General features: G+C 46.2%; 1 protein-coding gene across 1 annotated transcript; it reads left to right on the top strand.

Annotated features, from left to right (window-relative positions):
• The first annotated feature begins 3,717 nt into the window (after positions 1-3,717).
• Positions 3,718-13,859, top strand: FAM83D (family with sequence similarity 83 member D). The gene is made up of 4 exons (XM_044298788.1): positions 3,718-4,167; positions 10,899-11,066; positions 11,664-11,788; positions 11,923-13,859. The coding sequence occupies exons 1-4, from the start codon at positions 3,724-3,726 to the stop codon at positions 12,878-12,880; spliced, it is 1,695 nt and encodes a 564-aa protein (XP_044154723.1). The 5' UTR covers positions 3,718-3,723; the 3' UTR covers positions 12,881-13,859.
• The last annotated feature ends 3,168 nt before the right edge of the window (positions 13,860-17,027 follow it).

The raw sequence follows: 17,027 nt of genomic DNA on the forward strand, positions 1-17,027 counted from the left end.
ATTTTAATAGTATGGGCATTTTTGGAGGCGGCAATGCATATGATGTGAATGGCGTAGCAAAAAAAATAAAAAATCAATATGCCGTTTTTCATACCTCTCCCCAAAAATAATTTATAAAAAAGTGGTGAAAAAATCATACACAATCCAAAACTACAGATCGGCCTGCAAAATATAGAATATGGCGATGAAAAAAAAAAAAATTAAATGGAAGTTTTTATTTTTTTTCAGTATGTAAAAAAAAAAAGCCTACATATTTTTGGGACATGCCGGGCTATAAACCTGTATTAGACGGAGTGATTCCTTCCTGACAATCGCCGGCAGAATTGCGCTGTCTAATACAGCCTTAAGACTTTGGAGGAAGAAAATAGAAAAAAAAAATTTCATCAGACCTCAGATCAGACCCCCAATCCTCATCAGACCTCAGATCAGACCCCCAAGCTCCATCACCCTCAGATCAGTCCCCCATCAGTCTCCGATCGGACACCCATTAGACCTCAGATCAGATGTTTAGAAAAAAAAAAAAAACTTACCTGGCTTGCTCCGGACGGCGCTGCCACTCTCCAGACCCAGGACTCCCCGCTCCCTGCTAGTCTTCCGGCCCGCGCTGCACTGTCACCTGATGTTGCACAGCGTCAGGTCATAGTGCATGCCTGTACGCAGTCAGAACAAAGTGCAGCATTTCACCTGAAAGAAGACCAGGGAGGGTGAGTACAGCCGGTGCAGCACTTCCCTCACCGCTCCCCGCGTCTCCTGCGTGCTGATGACCATTTCCATAATGGAAGCGGTCCATAGCATTCAGACTAGAAGGCTAGTTTCACACGAGCGGACCTCCGGTGGCACGCGTGCACTAACGGAAGCACGGATCCGGCAGACTGTTCACCCGCAGGAACAGCCTGCCGGATCCGTACTTCCATTAGTGCACGCGTGCCGCCGAAGGTCCGCTCCAGCCCCATTGACTATAATGGGGTGGGTCGGAGTTCCGGCGGCAGCACGGCAAACATGCCAAGAGGCGGCCGGAATAAAACTACATTTCTATCTTTACTCAGCAGGACCTGCGCTGACGTCACCGCGCAATTATGTCACCAAAGGTCCTTTTGCAGGTCCTGAAAGAAGAAGCAAGAAGAGGATGTCGACTGCGCGATCAAGTGGAAACGGTAAGTTAATTTTTATTTATTTTTAACACCTCAATCTACATTTTACTAAGCATTCTGTATTCAGAATGCTATTATTTTCCCTTATAACCACCCTGTTATAAGGGAAAATAATACAATCTACAGAACACCGATCCCAAGTCCGAACGTCAGTAAAGAAGTCCAGGTTTGGGTCTGGGTACCACATTCAGTGGCGGATTACAATAGGGACGTTCGGGTCGGCAGCCACGGGCCCAGCACTGCTGGGGGGCCCAACGCTGACCCGAACGGCCACATACTGCGACAGGGCACGGGAGCGCATAGCTCCCTGTCCCGTCGCCGATCACCGCCATAGGCTTCAGGCCTTGTAGGCCTGAGGCCTATGCGGTAGTGAAATCTCGGCGCAGGCGTACGTGATGACGTCATCGCGCACCTGTGCTGGGACGCAGCACTGTGACGCGCCTGACTTATCCCGCCTTCCTCTGCGAGCAAGCGCCTGGCCCTGGACATAGGTGAGTATTTAGCTTTTCATTTTTTGTTCATTTTTTATTTCATGTGCCTACTTTGGGGGGGTGGGGCACACAGGAGGACATATTAGGGAAGATAAATCGAGTACATGGGGGGGCTGTATGGGGCCAAATTATTATGTGGGGGCAAATTATTATGGGAGGGACTACTATGTGGGGGCAAATTACTAGATGGGGCAATGTGGGGGTAAATTATTAAGGGAGGGACTACTATGTGGGGGCAAATTTCTAAATGGGGGCAGTGTGGGGGAAACTATTGTGTGGGGGCAGTGTGGGGGTAATTTCTATGTGGGGACAGTGTGGGGTAATTTCTATGTGGGGAAATTGCTATGTGGGGGCAGTGTGGGGGCTAATTGCTATGTGGGGGCAAATTACTATATGGGGGCAGTGTGGTGAAAATTACTATGTGGGGGCAGTGTGGTGGAAATTACTATGTGGGGGTGGTGTGGGGCAAATTACTGTGTGGGGGCAAACTACTATATGGGGGCAGTTTGGGGGGAAATACTGTGTGGGGGCAAATTACTATGGGGGGATTACTATGTGGGGGCAGTGTGGTTGAAATTACTATATGGGGTGTTGCTATTGGGGAGGCACTGTAGGGGCAATTCTATTATTTATGGGGACACTATACAGGGATTATTGCCTGGAGCACAATAGAGGGTGGTATTATTACTGGGGGCACTCTAGGGCAGTGTTTCCCAACCAGTGTGCCTCTAGCTGTTGCAAAACTACAACTCCCAGCATGCCTGCACAACCAAAGGCTGTCCGGGCATGCTGGGAGTTGTAGTTTTGCAACAGCTGAAGGCACACTGGTTGGGAAACACTGCTCTAGGGGACATTATAGCTGCTGTGGACACTATAGGAACATTTGGGGTAATTTATCAAACTGGTGTAATGCAGAACTGGCTTAGTTGCCCATAGCAGCCAATCAGATTCCACCTTTCATATTTGACAGCTCTTTTGGAAATCCAGTTCTACTTTACACCAGTTTGATAAATTACCCCAATTATATCTATCAGGGTCACTATTTTTTCAGCAGTATAGTTCCTGGGGCATTGGGGAGCACAACGGGCACAGTATTGGGAGTGGCAGCAGGATGACACTGTGGGGACACCAGGATGAGGAGGTTGATGGAAAAACAGAGAAATCTAACGTGTCTGTGTTACAAACTGTAGAGACGAGATGCGGCTGAAAGAATTTGCCATGGTGGTCTAGGTCAAATGGAGGAGAAGAGGAAAGAGAAGGTCTACATGACAGGAGATGTCACTGGATGTAAGAGGTATGTCGTGCTGTATTCTCCTCCATGTCTTTTTTATTACAATTATATGTATTTTAAATTTGGCGACCCAATTTTTTTTTTAGTCTGAAGATGTCATATGGCCTAAGAAGAGACTGTGGCGCTCATGAAGCACCGCAGCCTCTTCATACAAAAAAAAAAAAAAGAAACTAAACTAAAATGGAGGGGGGCCCCTGACCACATTCCGTTTTTTATCACGTGTGTGCAAAACGCATTGCACTCGCGCAGAAATGCAACGCAATTGCAGTCAAAACTCTCACTCGCAGGCAAAATAGCACGATTTTCCCACGAGGCACCTGCATCCTATCCGGCCCTCACAGGCTACGCCCGTGTGAAGCCAGCCTGACCCTAAGTTCACACCTGAGCGTTTTACAGCGCGTTCAAACGCTCAGGAGTGAACCCAGCCTTACTGTTGCCTGCGTTCTGACACACATGACGCTTTTTCTGCTCCACGTGCTATAACATGGAAGCCTCCCTCTCCCACCACGTGATATAACGCCCGTATACCGCACAGACTCGGGACGCGGTACTACCGTCACTCACAGATGCCGGGGTTCTAACAAAACTCCTACTTCGTGACAATACCTCACTATAGGGGCGTGGCTTGTCACCTATACTAGGAGGAGCTGATCTCAGGCCTATCATTGGTCGAGGGTGTGTTTACTCAGCCAATCAGCGGCCACCCCGGGCTTGTTTGGATTTAAATGGCATATAAATAGGGAAGTCGCTATGGGCCGCTCAGTAGCTGGCTGTACCGGCGGAGACTGCCATGGCGAACCTGTCCCAGTGCCTGGATGACTTGCCCCTGGGCTCCCGCTGCCCCGTCGTGCCCCCGGACCTGTACAGTGAGGCCCAGCGCCTGGCACTGGAGCAGCTGCTGTCCGGGGGCCCTGAGGCGCTGCGCGCCTTCCTGCAGCGGGAGCGGGTGCCGGGCTTCCTGTCCGAGCCCGAAGTGGCGGAGATCCTGAGCTCTGCGGCCGCCGTCCAGTGCGGGGAGGACGAGGTGTCCGCCTCCATGGATTGTTCTTCAGTGACTTATTTCCCGGAGGTGTCAGATGTGGAGCCCCCGCTGCTGGAGCTCGGCTGGCCGGCCTTCAGCGCTGGCTCCTACCGGGGAGTCACACGGGTGGACGCACACTTCCAGCCCGGCCACGGGGAAACCATCTACAGCTGCAAAGAAACGGCCAGGTCCCTGATCAAAGCGGCCAAGGAGGTGGGTGCCCTCTGACGTTATTGTGGAGGAGGACCTACCTCTGATGCATGGAGGGGGGTAGAATACTGGACCTCTGATAGGGGAGGGGGGGGGGGGTAGAATACTGGACCTCTGATGGGGGGGGGGGGGCGTGGGTAGAATACTGGACCTCTGGGGGGGGGGGGGGGGGTAGAATACTGGACCTCTGATGGGGGGGGGGGTAGAATACTGGACCTCTGATGGGGGGGGGGGGTAGAATACTGGACCTCTGATGGGGGGGGGGGGTAGAATACTGGACCTCTGATAGGGGGGGGGGGTAGAATACTGGACCTCTGATAGGGGGGGGGTAGAATACTGGACCTCTGATAGGGGGGGGGTAGAATACTGGACCTCTGATAGGGGGGGGGGTAGAATACTGGACCTCTGATAGGGGGGGGGGTAGAATACTGGACCTCTGATACAGTCGGAGGGGGAGACAGACGCTACTTAACACCATGTGGAGGGGGTGAGCACATTGACCACTTGGGGGGGGGGGGGGGGGTCCGAAGGCTAGAACAAAGTCTGCTCACAATTGAAATTTTGGAGGCAAGTTTTTCATTTCTTGATCACACTTTTAGGTTTTGCTGAAAAACCTAACTGCCTCAAAACATCCTCCAAAAAACTCTGTGAACCTACCCTAAAAAGATGGGCACCATGATAAACCATCCCCGATCCCATAAAAGGTAGTGAGGTCTATCAGGTACTGTTGGTGTCTGATATGACGGATCCATCAGATTTCTTCTTTCTGCTCCAGAAAAAAATGGAAACTGATAGGCAGATGTGAACCCAGTGGTGGTGAGGATGGTCACCACAATGTTACTGGTCATGTGTGGTCTTACAGTAGCCCGATAGTGTATAACATAACAGTCTGACCACATTACAGTCCATCGTGTGACTACCTTTTTCATCTTTAATACTTGGAGGCACCGAGGCGTCATAGAGGTTTCCTCTTCCATGCCTCCCATTAGAGGTCACCTAGAGGCTGCTCATCCTTTGAAGATCCGACCACTGTTTTCTTCTCTGCAAAGCCTGACTCGTATGGCAATGGGTTTATCACGTCCTCATTGTGCTGACAGCGAAGTTCTGGCTGAGAAGGTGGTTTTATGAGCTTATATACTGTTTACGCTGGTTCAATGAAACTTTGTCTGGATCAAAAGGCCCAGCCTTCGTATCGGGCAGTAACCTAGTGACTTGGGCTTTATGGGAAGGGTTTCCATAGAAAGAATATCCACCTTGAAATGGTGTCAATATTGGCTTTGGTCATCGAGCCTGAATTTCTAACCACACACAACTTCTATGGAAGATCTTTAATGTCCGCCTATTAACTCTTCCCTCTCACTTCCTATAAATGATGAAGGAACGTTACAGATAAGGAGGGTGAAATCTATAGTGTGAGGGTTTACTTCTCACTCCAGCCCTTGTGTTTGTACGTAGTACTCAACCTTTAATGGGTTAACACAGGAGATATTTTCCTAAAAGGTGGAACTTGAGAAAACACGAATTATAGGCTGATTGGCTTTAACAAGGCATTTAGTGAATTACAAGGCGGCTGTTATTTTGGGGCCTTGGCCTACGTTACGATGACTGAGTTATTGGAATAGCTTTGAAGGTGGCTTGCTATGACTCGTGTCATAAAGTCAGATATGACGGTGAAAATTAGTGGCTTTCTAATTCCCTGGAAAGATGTTTAGGGAGGGTTCCTGATGATGGTCACATTAATGACCCTGTGATTTGCTTTACAAATTGTAGACACTCTTTCTCAAACGTGGACTAGATGGCATCGAATTGGTTCAACATAGTCTAGGTTATGGTTAATTTTGGACTATATTAAAGGTTGGCCCATCTTATACATTGGTGGCATATTGCTAAGATATGCCACCAATGTCTGGTAGGTGCGGGTCCTACCTCTGGGAGCCGCACCTATCTGTAGAGTGGGGCTCCCAAAGCGAAGAACGCACAGCGCATGCTCACTCTTCACTTCTATATGAGTTCCAAAAAGAGCAGAGCGAGTGCCATTTGGGTAATTCCCAGAAATCCCATAGAAGTAAATGGAGGACGTACCATGCAAGCACGGCGACCTCTCCTTTCCCTTCTACAGAAGTAGACGCTCGGCTATTTTCAGCACCCCTTAGAAGCGAGTTGTAGCCATGCCTGCGTGGTGTGCCCTTCACTTTACAGGGGCCCTATTCTAGAGATAGGTGTGGGTCCCAGAGGTGGTATTTTCCTACTAATCAAACCATACTGACGCACACCCCTCCCCATTCAACCTTTACAATCAAAGTTCTATCTCTCAATCGAGGCCCCTCAGTGCCCTGGGCTGTTCAAATACCTGTCCAGTTAATTTGATATCAAGAAGATGGTTAACATAGCATCAGCATTACTAGAAGCCTCGGGGGTCTGCTGATTCAGCCCGGAACCTTTTATTCATCTTGTGTCTCGACATGCTCGCCCCAAAAGCATCCATCCTCACAAAATTGTGCAGCAATGCATCATTCTATGTGACCCTATGCGTTCCTTCTGCTCACCTGTCCCCTTGAGTATTTTGTGAGGAGGATGAACACTTCAGAACAGGGAAGGTATTGGTTCTATTCAGGCGAGGACAATCCACACTGCTGATATCCCAATAGATAACTTTTTGTTTGACATTTGTAGACTGAAGGGTAATGGGTTTTAACAAGTCTAGACTTGGAGGCTTCATGTTATTAGCAAAATTGTGTAAATTCATATATGGGGTTCTTGCATAGTAATGTTAGAGAGAGAGAGAGAGAGAGAGAGGTTTTCTGGGACTTGAATATTGAAGACCTATCATGGTCATCAGTATCAGATTGGTGGGGGTCACCTGGCTGAAGGAGACGCTGCACTTCTGAGCAGGCCTCTGTACATTGTTTTTTGGCTGTGACCTGTACTTGGCCTCTCTTCCAGTCATCTGAAGTCACTTGACTTTCAGCCAGCTGATTGGTAAGGGTGCTAAGAGTCAGAACCCCACCAAGATTTTGATGATCTAAGGATAGGTCATCAGTAGTAAAGTCCCAGTAAACCCCTTTGATCCTCAGGGGACTTTCACAACCAATTAAAAGGGTTTTCCAGTGAGGAATAACTTCTAGGAATGCGTTAAAATATATTTAAGCCCACTCTCTGCCCTTTCCTAGAAATTATTCACCGATAAGATCTCTAGACAGCAGCCAAGAAATGACAACATGTTTAGGGCGTTTCTTAAAGGAGTATTCCGGTTACCATAAATATAACTTATGTTTTAGACTAATTCATCAATAATTACCTAATTTAATGTCCAGTTCACATATTTACCGTTCAGTAGTTATAAAAGTAGTTTTCTTCCTCTGCTACCCACTGTTTCCACATAAATTACCATAGCATCGACCTGTAGTTCTGAGCCTCTCTTAGGTCGAGCATGTTATCAATTCTCTAGCTAAATGTCTTGTGAAACAAAGGGAGTGTTAGGCCCCTTTCACACTAGCGTTTTTTTTTATTTCAGCAATGGAACTGCCTTTTGGATCTGGCAAGCCGGGTACAAAAGGAAAGCCTTTGTTTTTCCCCCAGATATGTTAGACGGATCCGGTGAAATACCGGATCCATTATTCCGGATGCAACGAATCTGGTATTTAAAAAAAAAATATTCAAATCAAATTTTAAAGATCAATAGCAAAAAATAGCTACTATGTTCCGGCACATGCGCAGACCGGAAAACCGGATGCGCAAATTCTGGAAAACTTGATCCCAGATCCGGCATTAATACATCTCTATGGAAATTAATGCCGGATCTGGCAAGTGCAGTATTGTTCTGGGACTTTGTCCGGAAAAAATACCTCAGCATGCTGCAATATTTTGTCCGGTCAAATACCATACGAGGGACGGAACGGAAGACATCCTGATGCATACTGAACGGACTGCTTTCCATTCAGAATGGACAAAACTGATGCATTTGTTTCTGCTATTGAGACCCTTTACCGTATTTCAATACCAGAAAAGAATAACTCTAGTGTGAAAGTACCCTAGGTGTGCTGGTCATTATCAGGCAGCCAATCAGTAAACATCAACACATTTAGAGTACTTTCACACTTGCGTCAAAGTTTTCCGGCATTGAGTTCCGTCCTAGGGGCTCAATACCGGAAAAGAACCGATGAGTTTTATTCTAATGCATTCTGAATGGAGAGCAATCTGTTCAGTATGCATCAGAATGTCTTCGGTTCAGTTCTTTTACAGTATTTGGATGGAGAAAAAACCGCAGCATGCTCCATTTTTCTCTCCGGCCAAAAAACATGAACACTTGTCGGAATGCCGGATCCAGAATTTTTTCCATTGGAATTTATTGGTGCCGGATTAAAATTGCCGTATTAACGGATCTGGTCTTCCAGTCTGCGAATGTGCAGACCTTTAAAAATGTAAAAAAAATAATACTGTATCCGTTTTTCCAGATGACACTGGAGATACTGATCCGGTATTGCAATGCATTTTTGAGACTGATCCGTCTACAAATGATTTTCGTTTCCATACAGATTGCCGGATCCGGCGGAACTGCCTGACGGAATCCAGCAACACAAGCGTGAAAGTAGCCTAACAAGCACAAACTCGCAGCAGGAAAGCTAGAGATTGTGGGGATTGTAGTCTTTGCAGTTTTGTGAGGATGATACTCTGTGTGTTGCAGGCTCACACGGGAGCTAAATAAATGGATTGCAAGGGAAATTGAAACTGGTTGGGTCAGAGCTTGCAGTTTTTCAAAATTTTTATTTACTTTACCGGAATACCCCTTTAAAGGGATTCTGTCACCTCTCTTTCACTAATATATCTACGAGCACTGCCCCACAGAAGATTGCAGACACACTCCAAGCACACCTGTGTGCGCTTTGTGTCTATTCCATGTCCAGGAAAAGCACTTTTAAGGCACGTTCACGCGAACGTATTTTGCGTTCCGTATACGGAACGCTTCATTTCAATGGGTCTGCATCCGTTGCTCCGTTCCGGGGCCCTGCAAGAATTGAGTCCTGCCCCATTCTTGTCAGTTTTGCAGACAATAGGCATTTCTATAATGGGCCTCCTGTTCTATTCCGCAAATTGCGTAAGGCACACGTGCACCGTATTTTGCGCACCGCAAAAGAAACTGCACGGTCGTGTGAACTAGCCTTTATTCTGCTGGAAAACGGCTCCCAAGTGCCCAGCTCTGCTGCTCCAAGTGCCCAAAGCAAACCATCCTGAAGAGGGGAGGGCTGCTTTAGGCTACTTTCACACTAGCGTTCGGAGCGGGTCCGTCTGATGTTTCATCAGACGGATCCGCTCCTATAATGCAGACGTTTGCATCCGTTCAGAACGGATCCGTCTGCATTATATTGTATAAAATTTTCTAAGTGTGAAAGTAGCCTGAGCGGATCCGTTCAGACTTTACATTGAAATTCAATGGGGGGCGGATCTGCTTGAAGATTGAGCCATATGGTGTCATCTTCAAGCGGATCCGTCCCCATTGACTTCCATTATAAGTCTGGACGGATCCGCTTGCCTCCGCACAGCCAGGCGGACACCCGAACGCTGCTTGCAGCGTTCAGGTGTCCGCTCACTGAGCGGAGCGGAGGCTGAGCGCTGGCAGGCGGATGCATTCTCAGTGGATCTGCCTCCACTGAGAATGCATTAGGGCCAGACGGCAGCGTTCAGGGCCGCTTGTGAGCCCCTTCAAACGGAGCTCACGAGCGGACACCTGAACGCAGGTGTAAAAGTAGCCTTAGCTGCTCCTATTTTAGAATTGGTACCAGCTAAAAATATGACCTGGCCTTGTTTGAAAGCTGGCATTCCAACCTTTCAAACTATACCAGAACCACAGCATTATATCCACTATAACAGAAGATATAGCTGTTAGACATAGTCAGGAGTGAAAGCTCTCTTTACTTTCACTTTCAGCCGGGCTCTTGGGAGCTGTTTTCCAGCAGAATAAAAGTGCTTTTCCTGGACATGGAATACAGACAGAGTACACACAGGTATGCTTGGAAAGAGTTTGCAATCTTCTATGGGGCAGTGTTGGTTATATTGGTGAAAATGAGGTGAGACTCCCTCAAGTCCAGGACTCTATTCAAGAAATGGTGCTTTAGGTTGTAGGACAACACTAGGGCCTAAAAAAAAAAATCTGAGTTCTCCATATGTTCAATACATATACTCTGATAAACTGTGATATTGTTGAGACATATTATTTAAAGCGATGCAGTGCCCACAATGGGCACCGCAGTGCGCATGCTGCGGCCCGGCTAGGCAGTGCACAGTCGCGGGATCTCGGACGGACCTTAGGATGACGCAAGGGAATAGGAGGGCGGGCATATGCAGAGGCTGGGGCGGGGGGACAATAAAAGAAGGCAGGGCAGCCTGGGCACCAGCACAGTGAACGCCGCCCCTGGGCACTTGCGAGTGCTCATTTGCATATCAATCAAAGTTCGTTTTTCCAGCTTCTGCAAGTGTAAAGACAAAGATACCATAACGCTTATGTATAGGTGTGCTATAGGGCAATGTAAGCACTGTATATGGAGGTGACAGACTCCCTTTAAGGTATTATGCCCCGGTGTGTTCACTTGACAAGTATCCAGATAGCTGTCCAAGTATGGTTGCTGAATAACCTGTATCCAAGATAGTCATGTGGTTATGGCTATCGTAGAAGTTATGGATGACTCTGGTTTTTAATTTTCCACTTATCCTTCTTATTCACCAATCTTATTCCTTAGGTGATTGCAGTGGTCATGGATTCCTTTACAGACAATGACATCTTCCGTGATATTCATGAAGTATGCCGAAAACGTAGGGTTCCAGCTTACATCTTGCTGGATGAGGCACAGCTTCCAGACTTTCTTACAATGTGTCAGAACCTTGGAGTTTCCATAGAAAATGAACCGGTATGCTCTCAAAATGATGCTCATTGCTGTTATACCTCATCTTACCCCCCCCCCCCCCTCCCTTTTTTATATATAATATATTTAATTATATCATGGTTCTGCCTTAGGCTACTTTCACACTGCGTTCGATCGGAACCGATCATAATAATGCAGACGGAGGCTCCGTTCAGAACGGATCCGTCTGCATTATATTTGCAAAAAAAAAGCTAGGTGTGAAATTAGCCTGAGCGGATCCGTCCAGACTTTTACATTGAAAGTCAATGGGGGACGGATCCGTTCGAAGATTGAGCCATATTGTGGCATCTTCAAACGGATCCGTCCCCATTGACTTACATTGTAAGTCTGGACGGATCCGCACGGCCAGGCGGACATCCGAACGCTGCAAGCAGCGTTCAGGTGTCCGCCTGCTGATCGGAGGCTGAACGCAGCCAGACTGATGCAGTCTGAGCGGATCCGCATCCATTCAGACTGCATCAGGGCTGGACGGAAGCGTTCGGGTCCGCTCGTGAGCCCCTTCAAACGGAGCTCACGAGCGGACAGCAGAACGCTAGTGTGAAACTAGCCTTAAAAGTAATAATTTCTGCTCTGTCTTCTCAGTTTATGAGGGTCCGAACATTAACTGGAAATAACTATTACACCAGATCTGGTGCCAAAATTGTCGGAAAGGCTCGTGAGAAGTTCCTGCTTGTTGATGGGTTGAAGGTTGCTACAGGAAGTTACAGGTGCGCTACTGAAACATGTACTGAAACCAAATAGTATAGATATGCAATGAGGGATCTCAAGCAGCATGGCTAACCTTAGCATGTTGCATAACTGAACGGCACGTGATCCCATGTTTTTCTTAATATCTTCACAGTTTCACTTGGATGGATGGGAAGCTCAACAGCAGCAATTTGCTTGTACTAACTGGACAAGTGGTGGAGAAATTTGACCTCCAATTTAGGATCCTCTATGCTCAGTCCAAACCAGTCAGTAATAAGCTTGTTTCCAGCATCCGAAACCGCCCAATATTCACTTCCAAGCTGACGTTTAATCCGATAGCGCAAAAAAATCCTTTATTAAGCAATCTTCTGCATCTGGGGTTGGCAAAGGTCTCCAGCACTCCAAAGAGAAATAATATAGAAGCTAAACCAAGGTGGGAGAGAAACTGTGATCTGTCTACGAATGTGAGGGCTTTTGAAGATGATTTGATGCAGAATTGTGACATCATCTCTGGCCTTAAAGAAACTGAATGTGTAGCCACTCAGACAGAGCCATGGCTTGATTGGAAGACTGTGAAAGCAGTGGATGCAGCCACTCAAACAAATGTCTCTACCTCAACTGCTGGAACACAAACTTCTGTGGTGGCAAGGGTGGCTTCTACCCAAACTATGGTCTCCTCAAGGTCTATAACTACTCAGACAGCTAGTGTCCCAGAGTCATCCTCTGCTGGTTATAGTCAAACCACATCCAGCTCTTCTAAGTCAAGGTTGTCATCCTCTTCTTTCACATCCTTGTCCTCCTCATCTTCTGCATCCACCACCAGCACTGGCTCCAGTATCTCCATTCGCTCCTCTGACAATATAGGCAATGGACGAAATTTTTCAGAATATCCAGTGCGGGACTCTTTCAAGAAACTTACAAAGGAACGTCAATATCATTACACTTCTATAAGGTCTAAACTAGACCACATGGTATCCATACTTTCTAGGAGAAGCCGCTTAGGCAACACATTCCTCAGTTGTGAAACGCCTAGTTATGGCTTGCAAAGAAGTGCTATGCACAGCAGTTTGTTCAACCTCCGAGATGGTGCTCGCTTTGCTCACAATATGTGATAGACCTTCTTCCTTTTGGCTTGATTCAAGTGGCTGTGATGTTGGGCACAGTTTATTGTGTTAGCGGTGAAAATCCTGACCTTGCATCATTGTAGATCCCTATGATGTTGTTAGGGTTAATAGAGTCACAGTCCAACTGTAATTGGGAGCTGAAATATATCCTGGACTGATGATCCTTGCGCTTACCACTTTTTAAATATCTGCTGTACGTTTGTCACTTTAGGCCTATGCCACTAGTTAGTGACTAAAAGCTGAGGTAATGCTCAGAACGTGTAACACTATTGCCTCTTGCCCCTGTTCATGATGTCTGCAGTGTTACTAAAGAACTTTATACAAGTGACATCCTCTCATGTCACCATGTATCCAGATATGTACTCCAAGTTGCGTATTTTATGGAGAATGACATGGACCAATGTTAAGGTATTTGCCGTTCTTGCCTCCAGCCATGGATGGTTGATACTTAGCATCTACATCTCTAGGAGGCCATCACACATGAGGATCTCAATCTCCTGGGGCACAATGTGGGATAGATTTGGACTTTTACCAATTCCAGAATGCAGTTTTCATCGGTTATTTAACTTCACCACACCTGTCATGATTCTTTTGTAACGTGTATGCGTTTTTTTTTGTTTGTTTTTCTCCCTCTTACTTTACTGCTAGATGAATGCTTCTAGGGCTGAGTTGTACAATTCCATGGTCTTTCAATAGGTTAAACAAGCAGCCCGAGAGGGAGCTTTGTGTTGTTACGGATATCTGATACTTCCCAAGGAAGTTTGTAAGAGCCATCTAGCTCTATGGAGCCATCATTTATGGTAACTCTTTGTGCTGAAGGTTGGAGGTGGTCTGCTTGTACTTGAAACTAAAGTATGGATAAAATACAAACACCTATTCTAAGGCTGCTTTCACACTCAGGTTTGGTGCGGATCTGCACAGATGGATCCGTTCAGATAATGCATCCGTTTGTATTATCTTTAACATAGCCAAGATGGATCAGACTTGAACACCGTTGAAAGTCAATGGTGGACGGATCCGTTTTCTATTGTGGCAGATTGTGTCATAGAAAACTGATTCGTCCTCATTGACTTACGTTGTGTGTCAGTGGATCTGTTTGGCTCAGTTTTGTCAGACTGACACCAAAACGCTGCAACGCCTCCAACACGAAATGGAGACGGAACGGAGGCAAACTGATGCATTCGGAGCGGATCCTTTTCCCTCCAGAATGCATTAGGGCAAAACTCATCCGTTTTGGACCACTTTGTGAGATCTGTTCAGGGCTCTCCCAATGGAAAGCCAAAACGCCAGTGTGAAAGTAGCCTAAGAGTAGTTTTTAAGCAAACTAGTGAAAAAAAAAAATACACTTTTATCTTTAAACCAGATTAAGTTATATTGTATACCTCTGCAAATTTTATATATAAAAAAAAAAATTCTTATCTCCAATGCACCAAAAAAGAAGCTATATTGAAATAGTATCTTCTATACTTTGCGCATGTAAACCTATGTGTACTAGGTTAAGCGGCTGCCACAACATTGTGAGAGACTACAAAGGAATAATGGGGGAGATATATTATGAGGGGATTTCTTTAAGTCTGTTCAGAGAAAAACCTTAAATAAATGTTCCTGCCATATATGTAAATACAGCAACAGTGGACTATAAAGGAAGTACTTGGAGGTGTTAAAAAAAAAAACCCTAGGACAGTGATGGCGAACCTTTTATAGACCGAGTGCCAAAACTGCAACCCAAAACACAACTATTTATTGCAAAGTGCCAACACGGCAATTTAACCTGAATACTACAGTCGAGTATAGTATATCCTCCATGTAGTATAATAACCTGAATACTACAGTCCAGTATATATTCCATGTAGTATAATAGCACTGCCTGGGCTGTTCATAGTGCACCCTGCGCTGATAAATGGCAGGATAAGTCTAAGGCATACTGGCACACCATACACTTTTTCCAGGGTGCGGGTGCCCACAAAGAGGGCTCTGAGTGCCGCCTCTGGCACCCGTGCCATAGGTTTGCCACCACTGCCCTAGGATGATTAGGGTGGGGGAGAACTATCTCAGGATGCCGATGATTCTTATGGTTAAAAAACGGTGACAGGTTTCTTTTAACCCCCCCTGGGCCAAAAGGCTTCTGCAAGGGACTAGGCCAAGTGGCAAGCCGAAGCCGAGGGTACGCCCGTCTGTGCTCAGCTTCCACCCAGGGTGTCGGCTGGAGCTCAACATACCAGGTCTGGGCTCTCCCCTGAGTGAGAGCCCTAGGGGTTTTGCAGGGGGGTGAGGAACATAAAGACCACACACCACCCTAGACCTTAGGGTTGCCCATACCGGTGCCGCAATCTTTACTCCTGTTCATTCTGGACTGAAAACAAAGGTATTTGTGCAGGGGTGAGGGGGAATACTGGCTTTCATTAAAGGGACTCAATAATGCATAGAAAATTAGTTTACAAGCAGTGCTCCATGGGAAAAAAATAGCTGATGTCCCATCTGTAGACAGCACTGTTTTGAGGTTCTTGCTCCTAATCAGCACAGAGTGGGGTAGTCACTATTTAAATACAGTACATATTGGGGGGGTGGGGGGGGGGGGGGGGCTAGGTTAATAGTAGGGCTTTTGCAACATTTAGGTCACTTGTGCACAAATATTTAGCAACTTTTAGCATTTTTACATCACTCCAGTTTTGACCAGTAGGTATGGTTAGTTATGTTAATGAATTTTACATGCAGGTCCTTCTGTCTTGCAAGCCGGCGCTGCTTTTGGAGAATCCCGTCCAAGACCTGCCTCCATTCACTTATGCCGGGGAGGGGCAATGCATCCCTATTATATGCAAAGGGACACCACTGTTGGATGGGCTTCTCCACCGGCGGCCATGTTCCCAGCGAAGCACTGACATCCGTGCAATATGCTCTGTTTCCAGCAGCAAGTATTATAACCTGGACAACCCCTTTAACAACATGTGCTGTGAGATATGCCAATGCAGACTCAAGGAAAACTGATTTCAAATGTTATCTTCATGATAAATCCCCCCCCCCGCCCCCGCCCCCGTTCTCTATCCCCAAGGTTTGTTGTGAGCTTCCAGACATGAGAACAAAAAAGGGCAGCAGCTAAATGCAGAGGGGCTAATACATTAGGAGACGAGAATTCCCACTGAGCTTGCAGCTTCACATGCGGGCATGTCAGAAAGCAGTGGCAGTTTTTTTTTTTTTTTTTTTTTATATACAATCCATGGGCGAAGACTTTACCCCTTGTTTTTAAGTACAGGACAATACCTCCAACCAAGCAGCAACACAAAGCCGTTAAGACTTGTGGATGATAATTTTATGTGCAGATATAAAACCTGTTGAAGAGCTATGTTTACAGTGACAATCCTCTGTCATGCACTTTGTTCTTTAGCGTCTGTCCTTTTTATACTTTTATTGAGTTGAATTTTGTGGCTTTTGTATGCTATAGGGGTGGAGGTTTGTGTTACAATTTTGGAAATACATAGGAGAAGTTGGTGGTAGGAATCTAATATGCATGCACTTTGGTGATGGTACTTGCAGCACGGTCGTGTGTTGCTGTGACTTAATTGTCTTCAGACTGTAAAATATGTAATAATAAAACTGTGTTTTGTGTCATTTATCTGCCAAAGACTTGATTGTTAGGAACATCGACCTGAATACTTAAGAAAAGTATAATCAGAGGATAGTTCTACCTTTAAAAAAAAAAAAAAGAAATGTCTGCTTCACTTTATGAGCTTCCTATTTCAGATATGAGAGAACAAGTCACAGTCTCTTACAGGAAGCCCACTTCTCATCTACCATGCTGGACATCCTGGACTTGAAGGATGACTTGTCTAAAGTGAAGACAAATAAATCACAGGGGCCTGATGAGATACACCCAAAATTATTAAAAGAGCTTAGTGGTGAGCTGGCAAAACCGTTAACAGATTTATTTAACCAATCATTAGTAACAGGAGTCGTCCCGGAAGATTGGAAATTGGCAAATGTCGTGCCCATTCACAAGAAAGGTAGTAGGGAGGAATCGAGCAACTATAGACCAGTGAGTCTGACATCAATAGTAGGCAAATTAATGGAAACCCTATTAAAGGATAGGATTGTGGAACATCTAAAATCCCATGGATTGCAAGATGAAAAACAGCATGGG

Source organism: Bufo gargarizans, chromosome 6, assembly GCF_014858855.1.
Source record: "Bufo gargarizans isolate SCDJY-AF-19 chromosome 6, ASM1485885v1, whole genome shotgun sequence".
NCBI classification, from domain to species: Eukaryota; Metazoa; Chordata; class Amphibia; order Anura; family Bufonidae; genus Bufo; species Bufo gargarizans.

What these genes read in the sequence shown, in the direction of transcription:
- FAM83D (XM_044298788.1), top strand. Translation starts at nt 3,724, where the DNA reads ATGGCGAACCTGTCCCAGTGCCTGGATGACTTGCCCCTGGGCTCCCGC. An exon ending in TGATCAAAGCGGCCAAGGAG is followed by an intron (nt 4,168 to 10,898) that starts GTGGGTGCCCTC and finishes CTTATTCCTTAG; the next exon opens with GTGATTGCAGTGGTCATGGA. An exon ending in GTTGCTACAGGAAGTTACAG is followed by an intron (nt 11,789 to 11,922) that starts GTGCGCTACTGA and finishes ATATCTTCACAG; the next exon opens with TTTCACTTGGATGGATGGGA.